We start from the raw sequence: 18,359 nt of genomic DNA, 5'->3' as shown, positions 1-18,359 counted from the left end.
TACGAGCAGAATTAGGCCATTCGGCCCATCAAGTCTACTATGCCATTCAATATGGCTGATCTATCTTTCCCTCATAACCCCATTCTCCTGCCCTCTCTCCACAACCCCTGGCATCCGTACTGATCAAGAATCTGTCAATCTTAAAAATACCCATTGACTTGGCCTCCGCAACCTTGAATTCAGCCGAATTTATCAATGAATTTCACAGATTCGCCACCCTCTGACTAAAGAAATTCCCCCTCATCTCCTTTCTAAAGGTTCATCCTTTCATTCTGAGGCTATGGCCTCTGGTCCCAGACTCTCCATCAGGTCAGGCAACCTGCGCTGGGGAGGGAGAAACATTGCAGCTTAGAAACTTTGTCTCCCACTTTGCTCTGTCTATTGTACTTGAGTTTGACTTGATTGTATTTATGAGTAGTATCATCATATCTATTTGGCTAGTATGCAAATCAAAGCTTTTCACTATTCAAATCTAAATGCAGAATGATCTGCTGTTCCTGAAAGCATTTGGATCCCACCTGCCCTTTTGTTCATTATTTTATTCCAAAGTATTTTAAGTTTATATTGCTGATGACTAGGGTGTTGTTTTCCCACAAATGTGCTGCAGGCCTTCGTAACAGCCTTTAGATAATAGTGGATTATGCTGCTGCGCGGTATCTTAGCAATTATTAAGAAGGAAGTACAGCTGCTTGTTTTATATACATATACTAGCAATGTTACAAAATTTTGAGATTTAAAAAATCAAGTCTGCAATTTATCCCATCAGATAAAGCATAAAAATAAGTTTAATTTGACACCTAATTCACTTTCATATCTCAAGTATTTAAAAAGTTATGGCCAGTTTCATACTCGGAAATTAGCATCTTGTTCCCTATTGATTTTCTATGGACATAACAAAAAAGCTGTGATCGTGGACAGTCAAAAGCCCATAACTTTCTTAAAAATTAAGAGAACTGAATGAAATTTTCAGTTATCATAGATTGAAGCATTCTGAAACAAATATAAAATAATCTTACTTGGATGACCTGAAATTAAAGCATATAATTAGTTAGTTACCTAATTGTAGCTAATTTCAAATTTCAATTACTAGATCTAAACATCTATCCATTTCTTAATAAATGATTAACATTTTTAAATAGCCTAAGTGTCCAAATAATATTCACAAATAATTCACAATAAAACATGATTTTTAAATCTCATTTACATTAATTTATAGGCCAAATGGAAGGAATTTAGTGTTCAATTGCTGTAAATTAAAGTCCATTTAAATCAGCTTTCCTAGTGGGATCCCTGTGAACGCGCTGGTTTAGAACGTTCACATTGCGCTAGATTTGTGCCCTCAAATGCCCAGAAAAATACTGCGGGATATAATGGGCCCAAAATTAGCTACTCGCAACATTAAACTTTGTATAAAGGGATCTTAAGAAGCCCTTTTTAACGTAAAAATAAACAGCCTACATTCCGTTTCCCCCTGTATGAGATCCGGCCGGTTGCCGGCCGTCGGGGGTTTAGAGGTTAATTTTTAAACTACTATAACAAGGAAATAAAGCCCTTAAAACTAAAAATAGCTCAAGCGAGGGAATCTTCCGGGGATTTTTCGTTAATAATTAACTAGGCTGAACAAGCTCGATTTGAACAGCCTAGGGGAAATCGCGTTTTAAACCCGCCCCCCTCTAAACGGCGCCAAAATCGCGCACACGGACTGGGACAGATTTTCAGCGACGCTTCAGGTACGTTTTGCAACATACCTACATATACTCTTTATTTCTTTTAACCTTGTCCAGCCATGTCCTATTTCATATTAGTCCATTCTTAAAATGTAAAAGTTGTTACATTTATCCTTCATCACTACTGTCTGAGTAAACTCAACTGGGCAGTAATAAATAAAACATTTTTCATTCCCTTTATCCAAGTTAACTTAAATTGGCATTTCCTCTAATTATTAAACAGTGCAGTTTATTATGTTTTGGTTACAATTGCACATTGTTTAGTTTGTGGTGATTGGCAGTATTTCTCAGGTGGATTGGGGAAACTAGTGCAGAAATATTTTTATTAATGTCATTTTGGCAATGAGTTCAAAATTATCCATCAACTCGCCACAGCGGCGCAGCGGTAGAGTTGCTGCCTTACAGGTGCTGTCTGTACGGAGTTTGTATGTTCTCCCCATGACCTGAATGGGTTTTCTCTGAGATCTTCGGTTTCCTCCCACACTCCAAAGATAGACAATAGGTGCAGGAGTAGGCCATTAGTCCCTTTGAGCCAGCACCGCCATTCACTGTTATCATGGCTGATCATCCACAGTCCACAGTTTTGTACGTTAGTTGGTTTGGTGTAAATGTAAATTGTCCCTAATCTGTGTAGGATAGTGTTAATATGCGGGGATCACTGGTCGGTGCGGACCCGGTGGGCCAAAGGGCCTGTTCTCTGTATCTCTAAAACAAAAAAAATTAAAACTCGAAACAAAAGCAGAAATTGTTGAAAATACTCAGCAGGTCAGACAGCAACTTTGGGGATTGACACAGTTAACATGACATGTTGATGATTGTTCCTTTGCATGGACCTTTCCCCCCCCAGATCTATTGTGACTCCATGAAAAATCCAAACAATAAATTACGGAAACTGGAAATCTGCAACAAAACGAGAAAATGCTGGATAAACTCTGCAGGTCAGGCAGCATCTGGAAACATAAACAGTCTATATTTCATGTCTGTGAGCCCTCATTGTGGAACTGTGCTGTATGACTGGTTCTAAATCAAGGACAAATGGGTTTAGTTTAGAGGAATAGCGCGGAAACAGGCCTTTCGGCCCACCACGTCCGATCCGACCATTGACCCCCCCACAAATAACACTATCCTACACACACTAGGGACAATTTACACCAAGCCAATTAACCTATAAACCCACATGGTCATGGAGAGAACACACAAACTCTGTCAGACAGCACCAGTCGTCGGGATCAAATCCGGGTCTCTGGCACTGCAAGCTCTGTAAGGCTTCCGGGTCGCTAATGCTATGTCCTCGGGGAAGTACAAACTTGCAAAATAACTATTCATCATGGTGGATAATCTTCCAACATGACAGGTTTAATTTTTTTTAACTGAAGTGGTAATAAGTTAATTTTCCTCAGTAAATACTTTAAACTTTCTTCAACATTGATTTAGATTGAAAATATCTGTTCTGGTTTTCAGTGGGCATTTTAAAAAGCATTAAACAAAACAAGCAATCTTTTACTGTTGGGAGAAGAGGAGAAATCTTGGTATAAATTCTTACAATCTATATAAATAGACTTTAGAATGGTCTGGGTCTGACCTCTTGCGTAGACATGTCCTTCAGAGATGTTGCTTGACCTGCTGAATTACTCCAGCACATTGTTCAAAAGGGAACTGCAGATGCTGGAATATCGAAGGTACACAAAATTGCTGGGGAAACTCAGCGGGTGCAGCAGCATCTATGGAGCGAAGGAAATAGGCGACGTTTCGGGCCGAAACCCTTCTTCAGACTGAAGAGGGGTTTCGGCCCGAAACGTCGCCTATTTCCTTCGCTCCATAGATGCTGCTGCACCCGCTGAGTTTCCCCAGCAATTTTGTGTACTCCAGCACATTGTTTTGTTCAAGATCCAGCATCTGCAGTTCCATGTTTCTCTAGTTAAGGAGGCTCATGAGCAAACAGGTGTCAATTATGTGAATCCTCTGTAGAATCACAACTCAATAATTCTCCATGTTAATGCAATTTGAGATATTTCTGATAATAGTTGCACTGTCTTGCCCCACTTCTAATACATGAATCCCTTCTGACAGCAATGGAAAGTCTTGCATCTGAATTGCTGATCATTGATTATGCTCAGCATCAATGAAAATCAGTTCATGTCAGAGGAGCAGGATTAGGCCTTTCAGACCATCAAATCTACTCCACCATTCATATCATGGCTGATATATCTTTCCCTGTCAACACCATTCTCCTGCCTTCTTCCCAAAACCCTTGATACCTTTACCAATCAAGTATCCATGTAAGGTAATGGGAGCAGAAGTAGGCCATTCAGCCATCAATTTATTTAAATGGAGCAGAATGCAGAAGTTAGAGAACGAAGCAGCAAATATAAATGTCTTGTGCTTTTGAGGGAATCGCAGTAGCTGGAAACCATTTGTTGAGAATGCCTCTGGTGTGCTCTGGATCAGGGTCGTGCGGTCAGGGGAGGCAGAGCCTCACCTGTCATACTCCCAATGAAAATAGCTGTTAAGAAAAGTAAAGAAAAATAATGATAAAATAAATTAAATATAAAGATCTTCCCTCTGACCTGTGCTATAAATATCATTTCTATATGAATCTAATCATTTTTTATAGTAAAAATCGCTAAATTTGCGCAGCTCCACTGCAAATACAGGGAGAGATGAGCGGTGAGGCAGCGACGAGCTGATTCTCCCTTCTGATTGCACAACCCCTCAAAAAATGCATGGAGCGCAGGCAATAAGCGTGTGCATGTTACTATCTCTATGTATGTCACCAATGTAATGTTTGTAAACCCCTTCATTACATGTCTTCACCTTGCATAGTCCTATTTCACATATAAAGATATTAAATTTAGGCTTGCTGGTCTCATCATAAAACTGCAATGAAAAAGCACCAGGGGAGGCAGCGATCACATCTGCCTCACAAGGGGGCGTGTGTCTTGAGCCAGTGGAGGAAGAGTAAGCGTCAATTACGTAGGCTCAGCCCATGTAATTGACGCTGCCTCACTCTCCCTCCATGTTAGCTAGCTTCAGCAGCGGCGGCGCAGCACTGGATTCCACCGCTGGCGGCGCAGCACTGGATTCCACCGCTGGAGGCGCTGGCTTTCCAGCCGCGGGCGGCACTGACTGGTAGGTTGATTTGTTGATTTGTAGCGGTCGATTCGGAGTCCCTGGGCCGTGGAGAGCTCCCAATTGGGCCCCGCGCTGGAGTAATGTACTCGCGGCTTGGGTAAATCTACCCCAGGTGGAGGGGGGAGAGAGGGGTAGACGGGGAGGGGGGTGTGAGGGGGAAAGGAGAAAGGGGACTGGGGGAGGTTTCTCACAGTCCCAGGGCAGCGCTCCCGCCCCTCCAGTCGCCGTGCTTCACGCACACAGCCCCTGCTCCACCCTTCTCTCTCCCCGGCGAGACGCGGTGAACAATACAGGGAGGGCTGGGCCGGGGTTTGGAGCAATGTTTACAAACCTCGGCCTCAGCTCACACGAGTTCTCCCGGACCCCGACTTCCGCTCCCGCCGCCGGCCCTCTCCCTCCCTTGTCCTCTTCCCTACCCTCCCTTCCCTTCCGTCCTCTCTCTCTTTTCCTTCCCTCCTTCCTCTCTCTCTCTTTTCCCTCCCTCCTTCCTCGCTCTTTTCCCTCCCTCCTTCCTCTCTCCCTCCCTTCCTTCTTTCTACACACACACACACACACACACACACACACACGGATGGGGTAGAGGCCCAAAGGGTAGGATGGGGCTGAAGCCCACTTTGATATTACAATGTAGCTTAGACCTGTTTGGCCCATTAACTCGCAGGCTCTTTTTAAGCAGACATTTTCATTACTTTCCATTATACCATAGAGATATAAAGTCTCTAATAGACTTTAATTATATTTCTATGATTCTACAGACCTTGGCTGGGAACCTGGGGCTCACCAAAATTGTTCCCAATTGGACCCCGCACCTTCTAAGGCCAGCCCTGCAGGGCAACGCTCCCGCCCCTCCAGTCGCCGTGCTTCACGCACAGCCCCGGCTCCACCTCTCTCTCTCCCTGGGGAGATGAGGTGATCAACACAGGGAGGGCCGGGCCACTGATACTAGCCAGTACCTCCCCAGCCATTGACCTCACCGCACGTCACTGATCTGTATGCCTTTAAGCATGGGAATATCACATTTTCTGAATTAGGGATTGCAAATCTCATGTAAAGTTAGTTTGATTTTGTTGATTCAGAAGTGATTTTGCTATTCGGGTTCAATATACTGCTTTAGTTAGGTCAGGTTTGATGATCATGAAAATTGGACCTCTTTATTGAAAATTACATATTTTGCAAATGGCATCCAACTTTCCACACTTTGCTTGGCACAGAAAACAAACTTTATAACATAAGACATTGTCCATCAAACTGGAAAACAACCACACTGAATTAATGTAGCTTCTACTGCGGAAAAATAATTCTCACAAACTATTGATATTGTCAGAAATTTCTCGGCAATAGAGCATGAAAGTGCATGAATTTGCCGATTTCACTTAATCTCTTACCAATTTTTACATTAATCTCTTACCAACAGTTTGTCCAAGACTCATCCTCTTACTGCTTTACAGATTGTTTACCTTCCTAGGGCTTGGTTACGCCCTACATTTGGGATTGGGGCATGGTGGCCCATCAGTGTTCAGGGCAAGAGACCTGGAACCAACCAGATCAGTGACCAGGGGTGCTTTGTGGGCAGGAGTGGAGGTTGCACTAGTGGAGTGGAGCTTGTGATATCGTTGCAGCTCAAGAACAATCCCAGGGATGTTGTTTGGCATAAGCTAATTTGGCACAGGAATGGTTGAATGTGCAGGGCAAACATCATAACTTGCAGAGGGTGAAGTCACAAATGATCATTGTGCTCAGCTGCTTGCTTGTAACTTGATGTTCAGTTTAAAATTACATATTAAATCCATTTAAATTAATTCCTGTAATCCACATTGGGATGAATCTTTTATATTAATATGTTACTGAAAGCTGGATCTTACGTGTGTTTTTGCTCTTGTTTTGCAGGCATTAGCTGAGCAAGTTCTTGAGAAACATTTGGCTGAAGGACGTTTATATCCCCCGCTTAGTAACATCCAAGCTGTTTCCTCAACTATGGCAGTGAAGGTAATAAAATCTCCTTTTAAGCCATAACATTTAAGAGACACTTGAACAGGTACATGGATAGGTTAGGTTTAGAGGGATGGTGGCCAAGTGCAGGCAGGTGGGACTAGTGTAGATGGGGAATGTTGGTCGATGTGTGCAATGTGGGCCGATGGACCTGTCTCCATCGGCCCACTATGACTGAATTTGTTATTATCTGAAACTTTAAAGTCTGACCACAATCGATTTTCCTTCTCATAAATAGAATTTAAAGAAATCCATAACAAAGATATTGTTAGAAAAAATATCTTCTCTATTTGCCTGTTTTTATCCAGTGTTGCAGTGGGCAAATTATGATTTAGACGCTGAAAATGTCTGAAAGATTTCTTTAAGTGGCCGATTACTGTTGGAGGGTACAAGTTACAAATGACCGAGGGAATAATGAGGCTGATGAGCAAGAGAGGAGAGAGGGGTTTTACGTAGAATAAAAGAGACGAGTGTGAGGCATTTTATATGTCAAAAATGGAACAAAAGGGTAGTAGTAGAATTGATACAGAATAGATTGAGGGATAATATTTGGGTGGTGCAGCGGTACTTGCTGACTTCCAGCGCCAGTGAACCGGATTCCATCCTGACTATGGGTGCTGTCTGTACAGAGTTTGTACGTTCTCCCCTTGTGGGTTTTCTCCGGGTGCTCCGGTTTCCTCCTACACTCCAAAGATGTACAGGTTTGGAGGTTAATTGGCTTTGATAAATTGTCCGTCGTGTATAGGATAGCACTAGTGTACGGGGTTCGTTTGTCGGTACATTCGTTGAGCTGAAGGGCCTGTTTCTGCACCGTATCTATAAACTAAACTAAAATAATGAACTGACTGGAGGAAGATATTTTTCCAATCAAAACTGATGATCCCTAGAGCTCAGTATTGCGACCATTTCTGTTTTAATGTACATTAATTATTATAAATTTGTTCGCACTGGGTACCATTTTCAGCAATGCAGATGGCACAAAAATGCACAAGTACAAAAAAAACAGAGATAGTGAATAATGGGTCACTTTCACGGAAGTTACATGTTTTTTCAACTTTTTTTTCAACTGGCTTTTTTTTATGCTTATCAGATGATGTGGCTGCATGTTAAAAAATATCAAGATACAGATGACGTTCTGGGAATACCGTGCAAAGATTGCCTGTAAATGGTTAATAGTACCATGAGTTCAGTGCTTTATATAGAGCAGAGGATTTGTGTTTAAAATTTGAAGGATAAATAACTAGAAGGCACAAACGTAAGCAGGATTTTTAAAACAATTAGTTACGATGATGCACTGCCTGATAAGGTACTAAAAAATCGGTTAAATTATGAGGCATAAATAATCAGTGTTTTTTCCAGTGTTGAAATATGAAATGCTACAGAACATAGGCTGAAGGTGAGGGGGGGGGGGGGAAGTTGAATGGAATTAAAGCAGGCACATGACCTGACATGGAGAGATGTGGATCATGTGTAGGCAGATGGGATTAGTTTAATTTGGCCACATGCTGCATAGAGCCTATTGTGTGCTGTACTGTTCTATGTTCTAATAGATCCAATGGCTGTGTTCCAAAAGGAAGTGAGTAAATAATTAAAGGAGAGAAAAGCTAAAGGTGTGGGATAACAACTGGGGAAAGTGGGAAAGAGCTGATAGTCTCTACCGAATACGCTGAGCTGTCCTAATCCTCTTCTATCAATGATTAAGCAGATTAATAAGAGAGCTTGTGGAACCAGTGGAAGGAGGGATGAAATCTGCCTTACTGGTGATGGTAAAACAGTTATCTGGCCTATTTTAGTGTGTTGCGGCAGAGCGTTAAATGAGGCAGCAGGGAGTCATGGGGTGGCGCTGTGTGCGGCAGTCTCGCCAGCAATCTGTGCGTCCTTTCACCCTTTTTGTTATTTTTAGTTTGTTTAAAAGTATGTTCCTGGAGGTTTCTTAGCCTTTTTTTTAATGTGGGGGAGGTGGGGAGGGGAAGGGGGAAACCATTTCCCAGTCACTTCCTGGTCGAGGATGCTTCTTTTCTCCGAGTCGCATCTTCGCCCCCCCCTTCGCAGCCTACCAGCTGGATTGGCGCGGCCTTTCCTGGCGGTGACCGGGCAGAGCTTCAGCAGCGGAGCAGCACTGAAGTCTATCGCGGAGCGGGCGACGCTTTACTGGGGATCGCCTTGTGGAGCCCTGGAGTGTTGGGCCAGTTGACGTGGAGCTGTGGTTTGCGGAGCTTCCAACCATGGGTGGCGCTGACTTTAACATCGCGGAGTCCTGGGATCCTTTGCCGGGGATCGCCAGAGTTGGAGCTCCGTCCAGCCCGGCTTGTGGACTTCGGGTGCCGCCGTCTCCGGTAGGAAACTCCAAGCCACTGAGAGGGTTCTTCCGTCCCGATGTCGGATTTCCATCATTCCGATGTGAGGGCCTGAACATCGGGCCACCCATAGCGGTGACTGTGGAGGGCTTAAAGGCCCCGACCACGGGTGAACAAAGAGGAAGATGACTGAACTTTATTTCCTTCCCTCACAGTGGGAACGTTGATTCTGCTGTGTGGGGTTGTTTATGTTAAACTCTATCGTGTATTGTGTTCTTTTTATTGTATGGCTGTATGGTAACTCAAATCTCACTGTGCCAATAGGTGCATGTGACAATAAATGTAACGTGAACTTGATGTTTGAAGAAGGGTCTTGACCCGAAACATCACCCATTCCTTCTCTCCAGAGATGCTGCCTGTCCCACTGAGTTACTCCAGCATTTTGTGTCTATCTTTGGTTTAAACCAGCATCTGCTGTTCCTTCTTACACACTGGATGATATCAATGTTGTGTTCGACGTGAACACTGATTTCAAGACAGTTTGGGTTAGGATCCTTGTTCAGACTGATCTAGGTGACGTTTTGGGTCGTGACCCTATTAGGTTGATCAAGAGTCAAGTGTGTTTTATTGTCATTTATCCCGAAACGGAACAACACAAATCTTACGTGCAGCAACAGCTCTTCCTTTCTGATTGATGCCCTTTCATCAGAACTAATGAAAGGTCCGTGACTTGAAACACTGCCTCTTAAGAGAGAAAAAATAATCAATGTTTCTTGATGAGTATCTCCAGCTTTTCCTGTTTTTATTTAACAAGAGGGGAAGTCTGGCATAAAGAATGGAGACAAGTGGGGGGTCCATAGTTCCTAAAACAGTGAATCGATGACGGGTTCCAGGAAAATAGAATTAGAATGTTACCCTGCTCAAAAGAATCTTGTGCAACGATGGAATAACCATGGAAAGTACAAATGATGAGCGAGGTATGAGACATTTCAGGATTGAGTTATTTTTTAAGTAGTCTGTTCTTCCTAGACGTTTCAGAAGCAACAGGCAGAACAGGTTTTCTTGTGGGCTTTCCACTGGCACAAGTGAGTGTATTCAAAAATAATACAGTGAGCATTTTATCAAATAATTTCAATCTAAAGGAATTTGAAAGGTTTCCTTGTAAGTAGAAATACTGAGAGTCAAAGATGGCAAGTAGAGTCGTAGAGTGATAGTGTGGAAACAGGCCCTTCGGTTCAACTCGCCCACATCAGCCAACAATGTCCCAGCTACGCTAGTCCCACTTGCCTGCGCTTGGTCCATATCCCTCCAAACCTGTCCTATCCATGTACTTGTCTAACTGCACTCCATGGAATAGAGACCCAGCCACCTCAACCTTTCCCTATACCTCACACCTTCTCGTCCTGGCCACATCCTAGTAAATCTTTTCTGAACCATTTCAAGCTTGACAATATCTTTCCTATAACATGGTGCCCAGAACTGAACGCAATATTCTAAATACAACTGCAACATGACCTCCCAACTTCTATACTCAATACTCTGTCTGATGAAGGCCAAAGTGCCAAAAGCGTTTTTGACCACCTTATCTACCTGCGACCTGACCTTCAAGGAACGATGCACCTGTACACCTAGATCCCTCTGCTCTACAACATTACGCAAAGGCCTACTATTTACTGTGTAGGTCCTGCCCTTGTTCGACGTCCCATAATGCAACACCTCTCACTGCTCTGTATTAAATTCCATCAACCATCACCCCCGCCCACGTGGCCAATCGATCCAGATCCTGCTGCAATCGTTCACAACCATCTTCACTATCAACCACTAACTTGTATCATCAGCAAACTTGCTAATATTGCCCTGTATGTTCTCATCCAAATCATTGATGTAGATGACAAATAGTAACAGGCCCAGCACCAAACTCTGAGGCACACCACTAGTCACAGGCCTCCAGTCTGAGAAGCAATCTTCCACCATTACCCTCTGCTTCCTTCCATGGAGTCAATTTGCTATCCATTCAGCTTTCTTTCCTTGGATCCCATGCGATCTAACCTTCCAGAGCAGCTTACCATACGGAACCTTGTCGAACACCTTACTGAAGTCCGTCTACACAACATCTACAGCTCTGCCCTCATCGACCGTTTTGGTCACGTCTTTAAAAAAATCAAATCTGATTTGTGGGACACGAACTCCCACGTACAAAACCATGCTGACTATCTCTATTCAGCCCTTGCCCATCCAAATGCCTGTATATCCTATCCCTCAGAATACACTCCAGTAACTTACCAACTACAGATAGTAAGCTCACTGGCCTATCGTTCCCAGCATTTTCCCTGCAGCCCTTCTTGAAAAGAGGTACAACATTTGCCATCCTCCAGTCTACCGGCATCTCTCCTGTATTTAAGGACGACTTGTAAATTTCAACCAGGGCTCCTGCAATTTCTTCTCTAGATTCCCGCAATGTCCTCGGATATATCTGATCAAGCTCTGGAGATTTGTCTACCTCCAAACACGACAGTACCTTCAGTACTTCTTCGACAGTAACCCCGATTGCTCTCAAGACACTTCCAATGACTGCACCAATTTCCTCCGTCCTACTGTCTTTCTCCTCGGTAAATACAGAGGAGAAATACTCATTTAGGACCTTGCCCCTCTCCCGTGGCTCCACACAGTGGTGACTGCTTTGATTCCTGAGAGGTCCCGCTCTCTCTCTAATTACCCTTTTCCCGCTTATGTATTTATAAAATCTTTTGGGATTGTCCTTAATGCTGCCCACCAGAGCTATCTCCTGGCCCCTTTTTGCCCCTCCGATTTCCTTTTTTAGTTTACTCCTTAGTTCCCGAAACTCCTCCAAGAATGCACTTGATCCCAGCTGCCTATACCTGTCCCATGCATCCTTCTTGTTTTTGACTAACGTCTCAATTTCCCTCTTCAGCCAAGTTTCCTTACTTTTGCCTGCTTTGCCCCTCACTCTAACGCATTGACATTTTGAAAGAAGAATAAGCAAAAGGGAGATTAGGGGTAAATATGCTCATAAAAGATGAGGTCAGTACTGGAGTGAGAAATTGTCTTGGTTCAGAAAATCAGGATGTAGAATCAGTTTGCGTGCAAGGGAAAGAGATTAGTATTAATGCCCGACAGGTAAGGTAAGTATTAATGCCCGACAGGCTCCCTAATAATAGCTGTATTAGAGGGGAGAGTATAAATCAAGAGATGCTATCAAGAGATGAATCAAGATAGGGCAAGCATGAAAAATACCATAATAATTAAAGGCAGTAACATTCTACAGATATAAACAAATAAAAACTCACAATGGTAGCTTTGAAGCTGGGCTTAGAGAAATTGAGGCAATTTTCTTGGAACAATATGTTATGAAATTGAATCAGCTATTTTAGGATTGGTTGTGTGCAGATGAGATAATTAGTATATTAGTTTAGAGATACAGCATGGACAATTTACATTTGGGACAATGTAAATTTGTCAAGGGACAAATTACACGAGGGACAATTTACATTTACACCAAGCCAATTAACCTACAAAGGAGAAAACCCACGTGGTTACGGGGAGAAAGTACAAACTTTGCCCAGACAGCACCCGTAGGCAGGATCGAACCCAGGTCTCTGGCACTGCAGGCACTGTAAGGCAGCAACTCTACCACTGCGCTGCACAAATATCGTAACAAATGATCTGTGGCGAGGAGTGATATAGCCTTTACCTTAGGTTTGAGCATGAGAAACCTGGGCATAAACGTAGTGTCTTATACACTTCTAATTGCCTTTAAGCCAAATGGCACAGATAGCTAAATTGGACCAAGAACATAGAGTACAAGGTAAGACGGTATGTGAACAGTGCAAGAAAATTATTCATATTCTCAGCATAGTCCGTTGTGAAACAAAATAGTAAACAATAGGCAATAGACAATAGGTGCAGGAGTAGGCCATTCGGCCCTTCGAACCAGCCATTCAATGTGATCATGGCTGATTATCCACAATCAGTACCCCGTTCCTGCCTTCTCCCCATATCCCCTGACTCCGCTATCTTTAAGAGCCCTATCTAGCTCTCCCTTGAAAGCATCCAGAGAATCGCCCTCCACTGCCTTCTGAGGCAGAGAATTCCACAGATTCACAACTCTCTGGGAGAAAAGGTTTTTTCTCATCGCCGTTCTAAATGGCCCATCTCTTATTTTTAAACTGAGGCCTCTGTTTCAGGACTCCCCCAACATCGGGAACATGCTTCCTGCCTCTAGCGTGTCCAATCCCTTGATAATCTTACATGTTTAAATAAGAATTCCTCTCATCCTTCTAAATTCTTTATTTTTTAATTATTATTTTTATTACAAGCAATTGTACAAGAATAAAACATTCGGCATGTAAAATTATACAATTATTGTACAGCTTCAATTTTGACCTTTTAACCTGATAATGAGGGAAAAGAAGAGAGCAAGACCAAGAGAGGGAAAAAGTGAAAAGTGAAACGATAGGACCCTAGACTACCAAAGTAGTGTGGTCAAAGAGTGAGTAAAGATATAAGAGAGGCAAAGGAAAAAAAAAAGAAAAAGTGGAGATATACCTGCCCCTCGTCCCCCCCCCCCCCCCCCCCCGCCTCACCCAACCTATAGTTGGATTTAAATCCAAATTTTTTTTGCGCCATACTATCCTTGTAATAATTTGGTAAGAATGTCTTGAAAAATTGATCTGGTTTTTCTGCCAAGACAAGCCTAATATTTTCCAAATGTAGTGTCTCGGACATGTTTGTAATCCACATCATTACAGTAGGGACTGATGTGTGTTTCCAAAATTTAAGTATTAGTTTTTTTTGCCGTTAACAGGCCATAATTAAGGAAGCATCTTTGAAATAATGTTAGCTCAGAACAGGCTTCGGAAGTACCTAGAGTAATCAATTCTGTGTCGGGGCCCAATTTTATTTTAATAATTATAGAAAAAATTTCAAAAATATCCCTCCAGAAATTATGTTACTTTATACAGGAGGCATTTATCACAAATAGGGGAAACATTTGGGAGATGGGATTTGTATATTTAAAAGGGTATTATAACGGTACGATATTAACTTATTTGAATCCGAGTTTCTATTCATGCATTCGTCTGGTACCATATATTGACAGTCTGTGATTTCAGATAGTCTCGTATTTGAAGGTATCTAAAGTATTGGCTAGCTTTCAGATGATATTTCAACTGTAATTCTTGAAATGAGAGGAGAGTCCCCATCTCGTAAAGATCTCCCAGTTTTTTTGTTTTTTTAAATATTTTTATTTATTAGAAGCAAATGTACAAGAGTAGAACAAACGGCATATAAAATTATACAGTTATTGTACAGCTTCAATTTTGACTTTTTAGCATTGAGTTAGAAGAAAAGAAAGGAGAAAGAACAAGAAAGAGAAAAAGTGAGATGTGCAAAGATAGGACCCCTAGACTACCAAAACAGTGTAGCCAAAGAGTGGGTAAAAGAAAAAAAGAACAAAAAGAACAAAAGGGAGAGAAAAGTGGTGATATACCAGTCTCTCGTCCCTCCCCACCCACCTCACCCAACCCAACCCATATTTGGATTTAAATCCTAAATTGTGTTGCGCCATACTATCCTTGTAAGTAATCGGTGAGAGGTGTCCATGTCTTGGAAAAATGATCTGGTTTTTCTGCTAAGACAAGTCTAATATTTTCAAGATGTGGCGTCTCAGACATGTGTGTAATCCACATCTTAACAGTGGGGACTGATGTGCGTTTCCAAAATTTAAATATTTGTTTTTTCGCCATTATCAGGCCATAATTAAGGAAACATCTTTGAAATAGTGATAGCTCAGAACAGGCTTCTGAAGTAGCTAGAGTGATCAGTTCAGTGTCAGGATCCAATTTTATTTTAAGTGTTTTAGAAAAAAATTCAAAAATTCCTCTCCAGAAATTATGTAACTTTATACACGAGGCAAAGGAATGGGTTATAGTTGCTTCCTGAAGGAGACATTTATCACAAATAGGAGAAACATTTGGGAAGATCTTATTCAGTTTAGACTTAATAATAGAGTCGGTGCAGTATTTTAAATTGTATTAGCGAATGCCTAACGTTAAGAGAACAGTTGTGTATGTATAGAAGGCTTTCCTCCCATCAGTCTTTTAAAATTGTTAGGCCAAGTTCATCTTCCCAAGCTCTTCTAATTACTTCTGATGATGGGGTTTGTATATTTAAAAGGGTTATAGAGTTATGATATTAACTTGTTTGAATCCGAGTTTCTATTCGTACATTCGTCAAGTGTGTCTGGAAACATATATTGATAGTCTTGGATATATGATTTCAGATAGTCACATATTTGAAGGTATCTAAAGTATTGGCTACCTTTCAGATGATATTTCAACTGTAATTCTTGAAATGAGAGAAGAGTTCCCATCTCATAAAGATCTCCCAGTTTTTTTAATTCCTAATCTTTCCCAGTGTATGAACGTCATGTCTAAGATAGACGGCTTGAACGAGGGGTTGTTGGCAATTGGTGATAGAAGAGATAAAGGGTTGACTTCACTTGTTTCCAGATTCGTAGGGTACTATGGATAATCGGATTTTTCTCATATAGTGTTTTCTTCAAATTTATTGGAGAGAGAAGAATCGCGCCTATATTAAAAGGCGAACAATCTTCTTTCTCCATTTTTAACCATTTTAACTGTTGGCATGTGTTGTCCATCCAATAGATTGCGTTTTTAATATTCGTTGCCCAGTAATAGTACAAAAATTGGGGAGAGCTAATCCGCCAATTTCTTTGGGTTTGCATAGATGTCGTTTATGGAATCTGTGTGTTTTATAATCCCAAATAAAGTTTGTGATCAGAGAATCGAGTTTTTTTTTTTAATTTTTAGGTAGATAAATCGGAATTGATTGGAATAAGTACAGGAATCCCAGTTTTTTAATTCCTAATCTTTCCCAATGTGTGAACGCCTTGTCTAAAATAGACGGCTTAAACGAGGGATTGTTGGCGATTGGTGAGAGAAGAGATAAATTCATCCTTCTAAATTCCCGTGTATACAAGCCCAGAAATCTTTGCTCCTATACAGTTGAGTATCAGAGCAAATAGGTCTTTCTGCAGTTGTACAGGGCCCTGGTGTGACCACACCTGGAGTATTGTGTGCAGTTTGGGTCTCTAAATTTGAGGAAGGACATTCTTGCTATTGAGGGAGTGCAGCATAGGTTCACAAGGTTAATTCCTGGGATGGCGGGACTGCCATATGTTGAAAGATATGGCCAGATTTTTAGTCTTCAGAGTAGTTGAAAGTGATGGCAACAGGCAGGGAAGTGGAGCTGGAGCCAAGAATAGACATGATCTTATTGAATGGCAGGGCAGGCTTAAGGAATCTCCTGGACTATGCCTGCATCTGTTTATTATGATCACACAAAGATAGACACAGTGTGCTGGAGTAACTCAGCAGGTCAGGCAGCATCTCCGGAGGAAAGGAATAGATAACATTTCGAGTCGGAACCCTTCTTGGCTCTTATGATTGCACTGTCATTTAACAAATGTGCAGTCATGACATAATTTAGTTTAGTTTAGAGATGCAGCGCGGAAACAGGCCCTTCGGCCCATTGAGTCCACGCCGACTAGTGATCTTTGCATACTAACTCTATCCTCCACGCACTAGGGACAATTTACAATTATATCGAGCTAAATAGCCTACAAACCTGTACGCCTTTGGAGTGTGGGAGAAAACCGGAGATCCCAGGGAAAAAACCCATGCAGGTCATGGGGAGAATGTACAAACCTCATACAGGCAGTGAGGATCGAAAACGGGTCTCTGGCGCGTAAGGCTGCATCTCTACCGCTGTGCCACCATGCTGTTCCTTGTGTAGCAGTCAACCTCCCCAACACCTGCAATTTTGTTTTTTGATGTTCAATTAACTTTGTGTTTTATCTTCCAGGTTGCTGAGTATGCTTTCAAAAATGGAATGGCTTCAGTGTTCCCAGAACCTGAAGACAAACGATCCTTGATCAAGGGTCTGATTTACAGCACCGATTATGATGATTTTGTACTTGATGCCTACACGTGGCCAGAGGAAGCCTCAAGGATTCAAACAGTATAAAAGCATTGTATGTAGCATTACAGAGGGTCTAACAGTTTAAATTACTAGGGAAATAAATCAGTAGGTTTAATTTTCAATTTTGCAGTTTGCTGTAGGTATCTAGGTTTCATTTTCTAATATAAATATATCTTCTGCAACTAAAAATATTTTTCCTGTAATAAAATAACCCTTACAACTATATATTTCTGTACTAATTATGTTAATATTTGTTTTAAAATTAGGACCCATTACGAGCAATAGTGGCATGACCAAAGGAGGACATTAAATATGACCCCCACTAATGTCCTTGTTTAAAGTTGCTTAAAGAGTCAGATTCAATCTTTATTGTCATTGTGCAGTGTACTGTACAGAGACAACGAAATGCAGGTCGTTCTTTGTGCTGAAATGATCTAATGCTGGTACTTACATTTTTGCCATTTCAGTCGAGGGCAGCGCAAGGTAACACTGAAAATGGTAACTTGAAACTTTGTCACCACTTTGCTGAGTGCTTTTGAAATGTCTATACTGAAATACTGGTCGAATCCATGAGATCAGTGGAATTGGCAACTGTGGGATTGGTGGACAAGGGGTGATGAGTTCACAGTTAAAGGTGATGCGGATTTTCTGCACCTTTTGAGTTTATGCATCTTTGTTGTTCCATGGAAAATGATGCATGTGAGCAGAGTTGACATCTTAACATCAAAGCTGGGGAAAGCTGCATAATTCCATATGCGTCTGGTTAGGAAGCCAATAAAAACTGTCTTTGACATGGCAGAAGGAATGCTGATGTCCCTCCAGACTCTGTAAGGAAGCCACCTATGGCTCTGAGCCTCTACCCTAGCATGACTCCCAATATCATACCAAGCCCCTCATCAACACACCAACTTGCATCAGGTACCATTTCCGCAGGTCCCTCGAATGTAGCCTCCATGCTCCCCAATTTATATCACTAAACAGCCTTTTCCCAAATTCAGTGGTTGGGATATTTGCACCCGGTTTGCTTTTGCAGCCCAACCGTTAATATTGTGTTAATCTGTCACTGTCTGAACCCAAATGGCTTGCCTATTCCCCCTAATGATAGTAAAATCAGACAAAATGTGTAGGAGGGAGATGCTAGTGTAAACTGTAGATAGACACAGACAAAGATCCTATAGCGGAGCGATCTTTG

General features: G+C 42.0%; 1 protein-coding gene across 1 annotated transcript in view; it reads left to right on the top strand.

The window, feature by feature from the left end:
* LOC116973185 (NADP-dependent malic enzyme-like) overlaps positions 1-17,390 on the top strand; it is a 371,473-nt gene extending 354,083 nt beyond the window's left edge. Inside the window, exons 13-14 of the mRNA XM_033021003.1 lie at positions 6,747-6,845; positions 17,051-17,390. Coding sequence (XP_032876894.1) covers positions 6,747-6,845; positions 17,051-17,212 — 261 coding nt within the window. The 3' untranslated portion in view covers positions 17,213-17,390. The remainder of the gene's footprint in view (positions 1-6,746; positions 6,846-17,050) is intronic.
* The last annotated feature ends 969 nt before the right edge of the window (positions 17,391-18,359 follow it).

The sequence above is a fragment of the Amblyraja radiata genome, chromosome 5, assembly GCF_010909765.2.
Source record: "Amblyraja radiata isolate CabotCenter1 chromosome 5, sAmbRad1.1.pri, whole genome shotgun sequence".
Classification (NCBI taxonomy): domain Eukaryota; kingdom Metazoa; phylum Chordata; class Chondrichthyes; order Rajiformes; family Rajidae; genus Amblyraja; species Amblyraja radiata.
The sequence above is the reverse complement of the archived record's forward strand: the minus strand, read 5'-3'. Positions and strand labels throughout refer to the sequence as shown.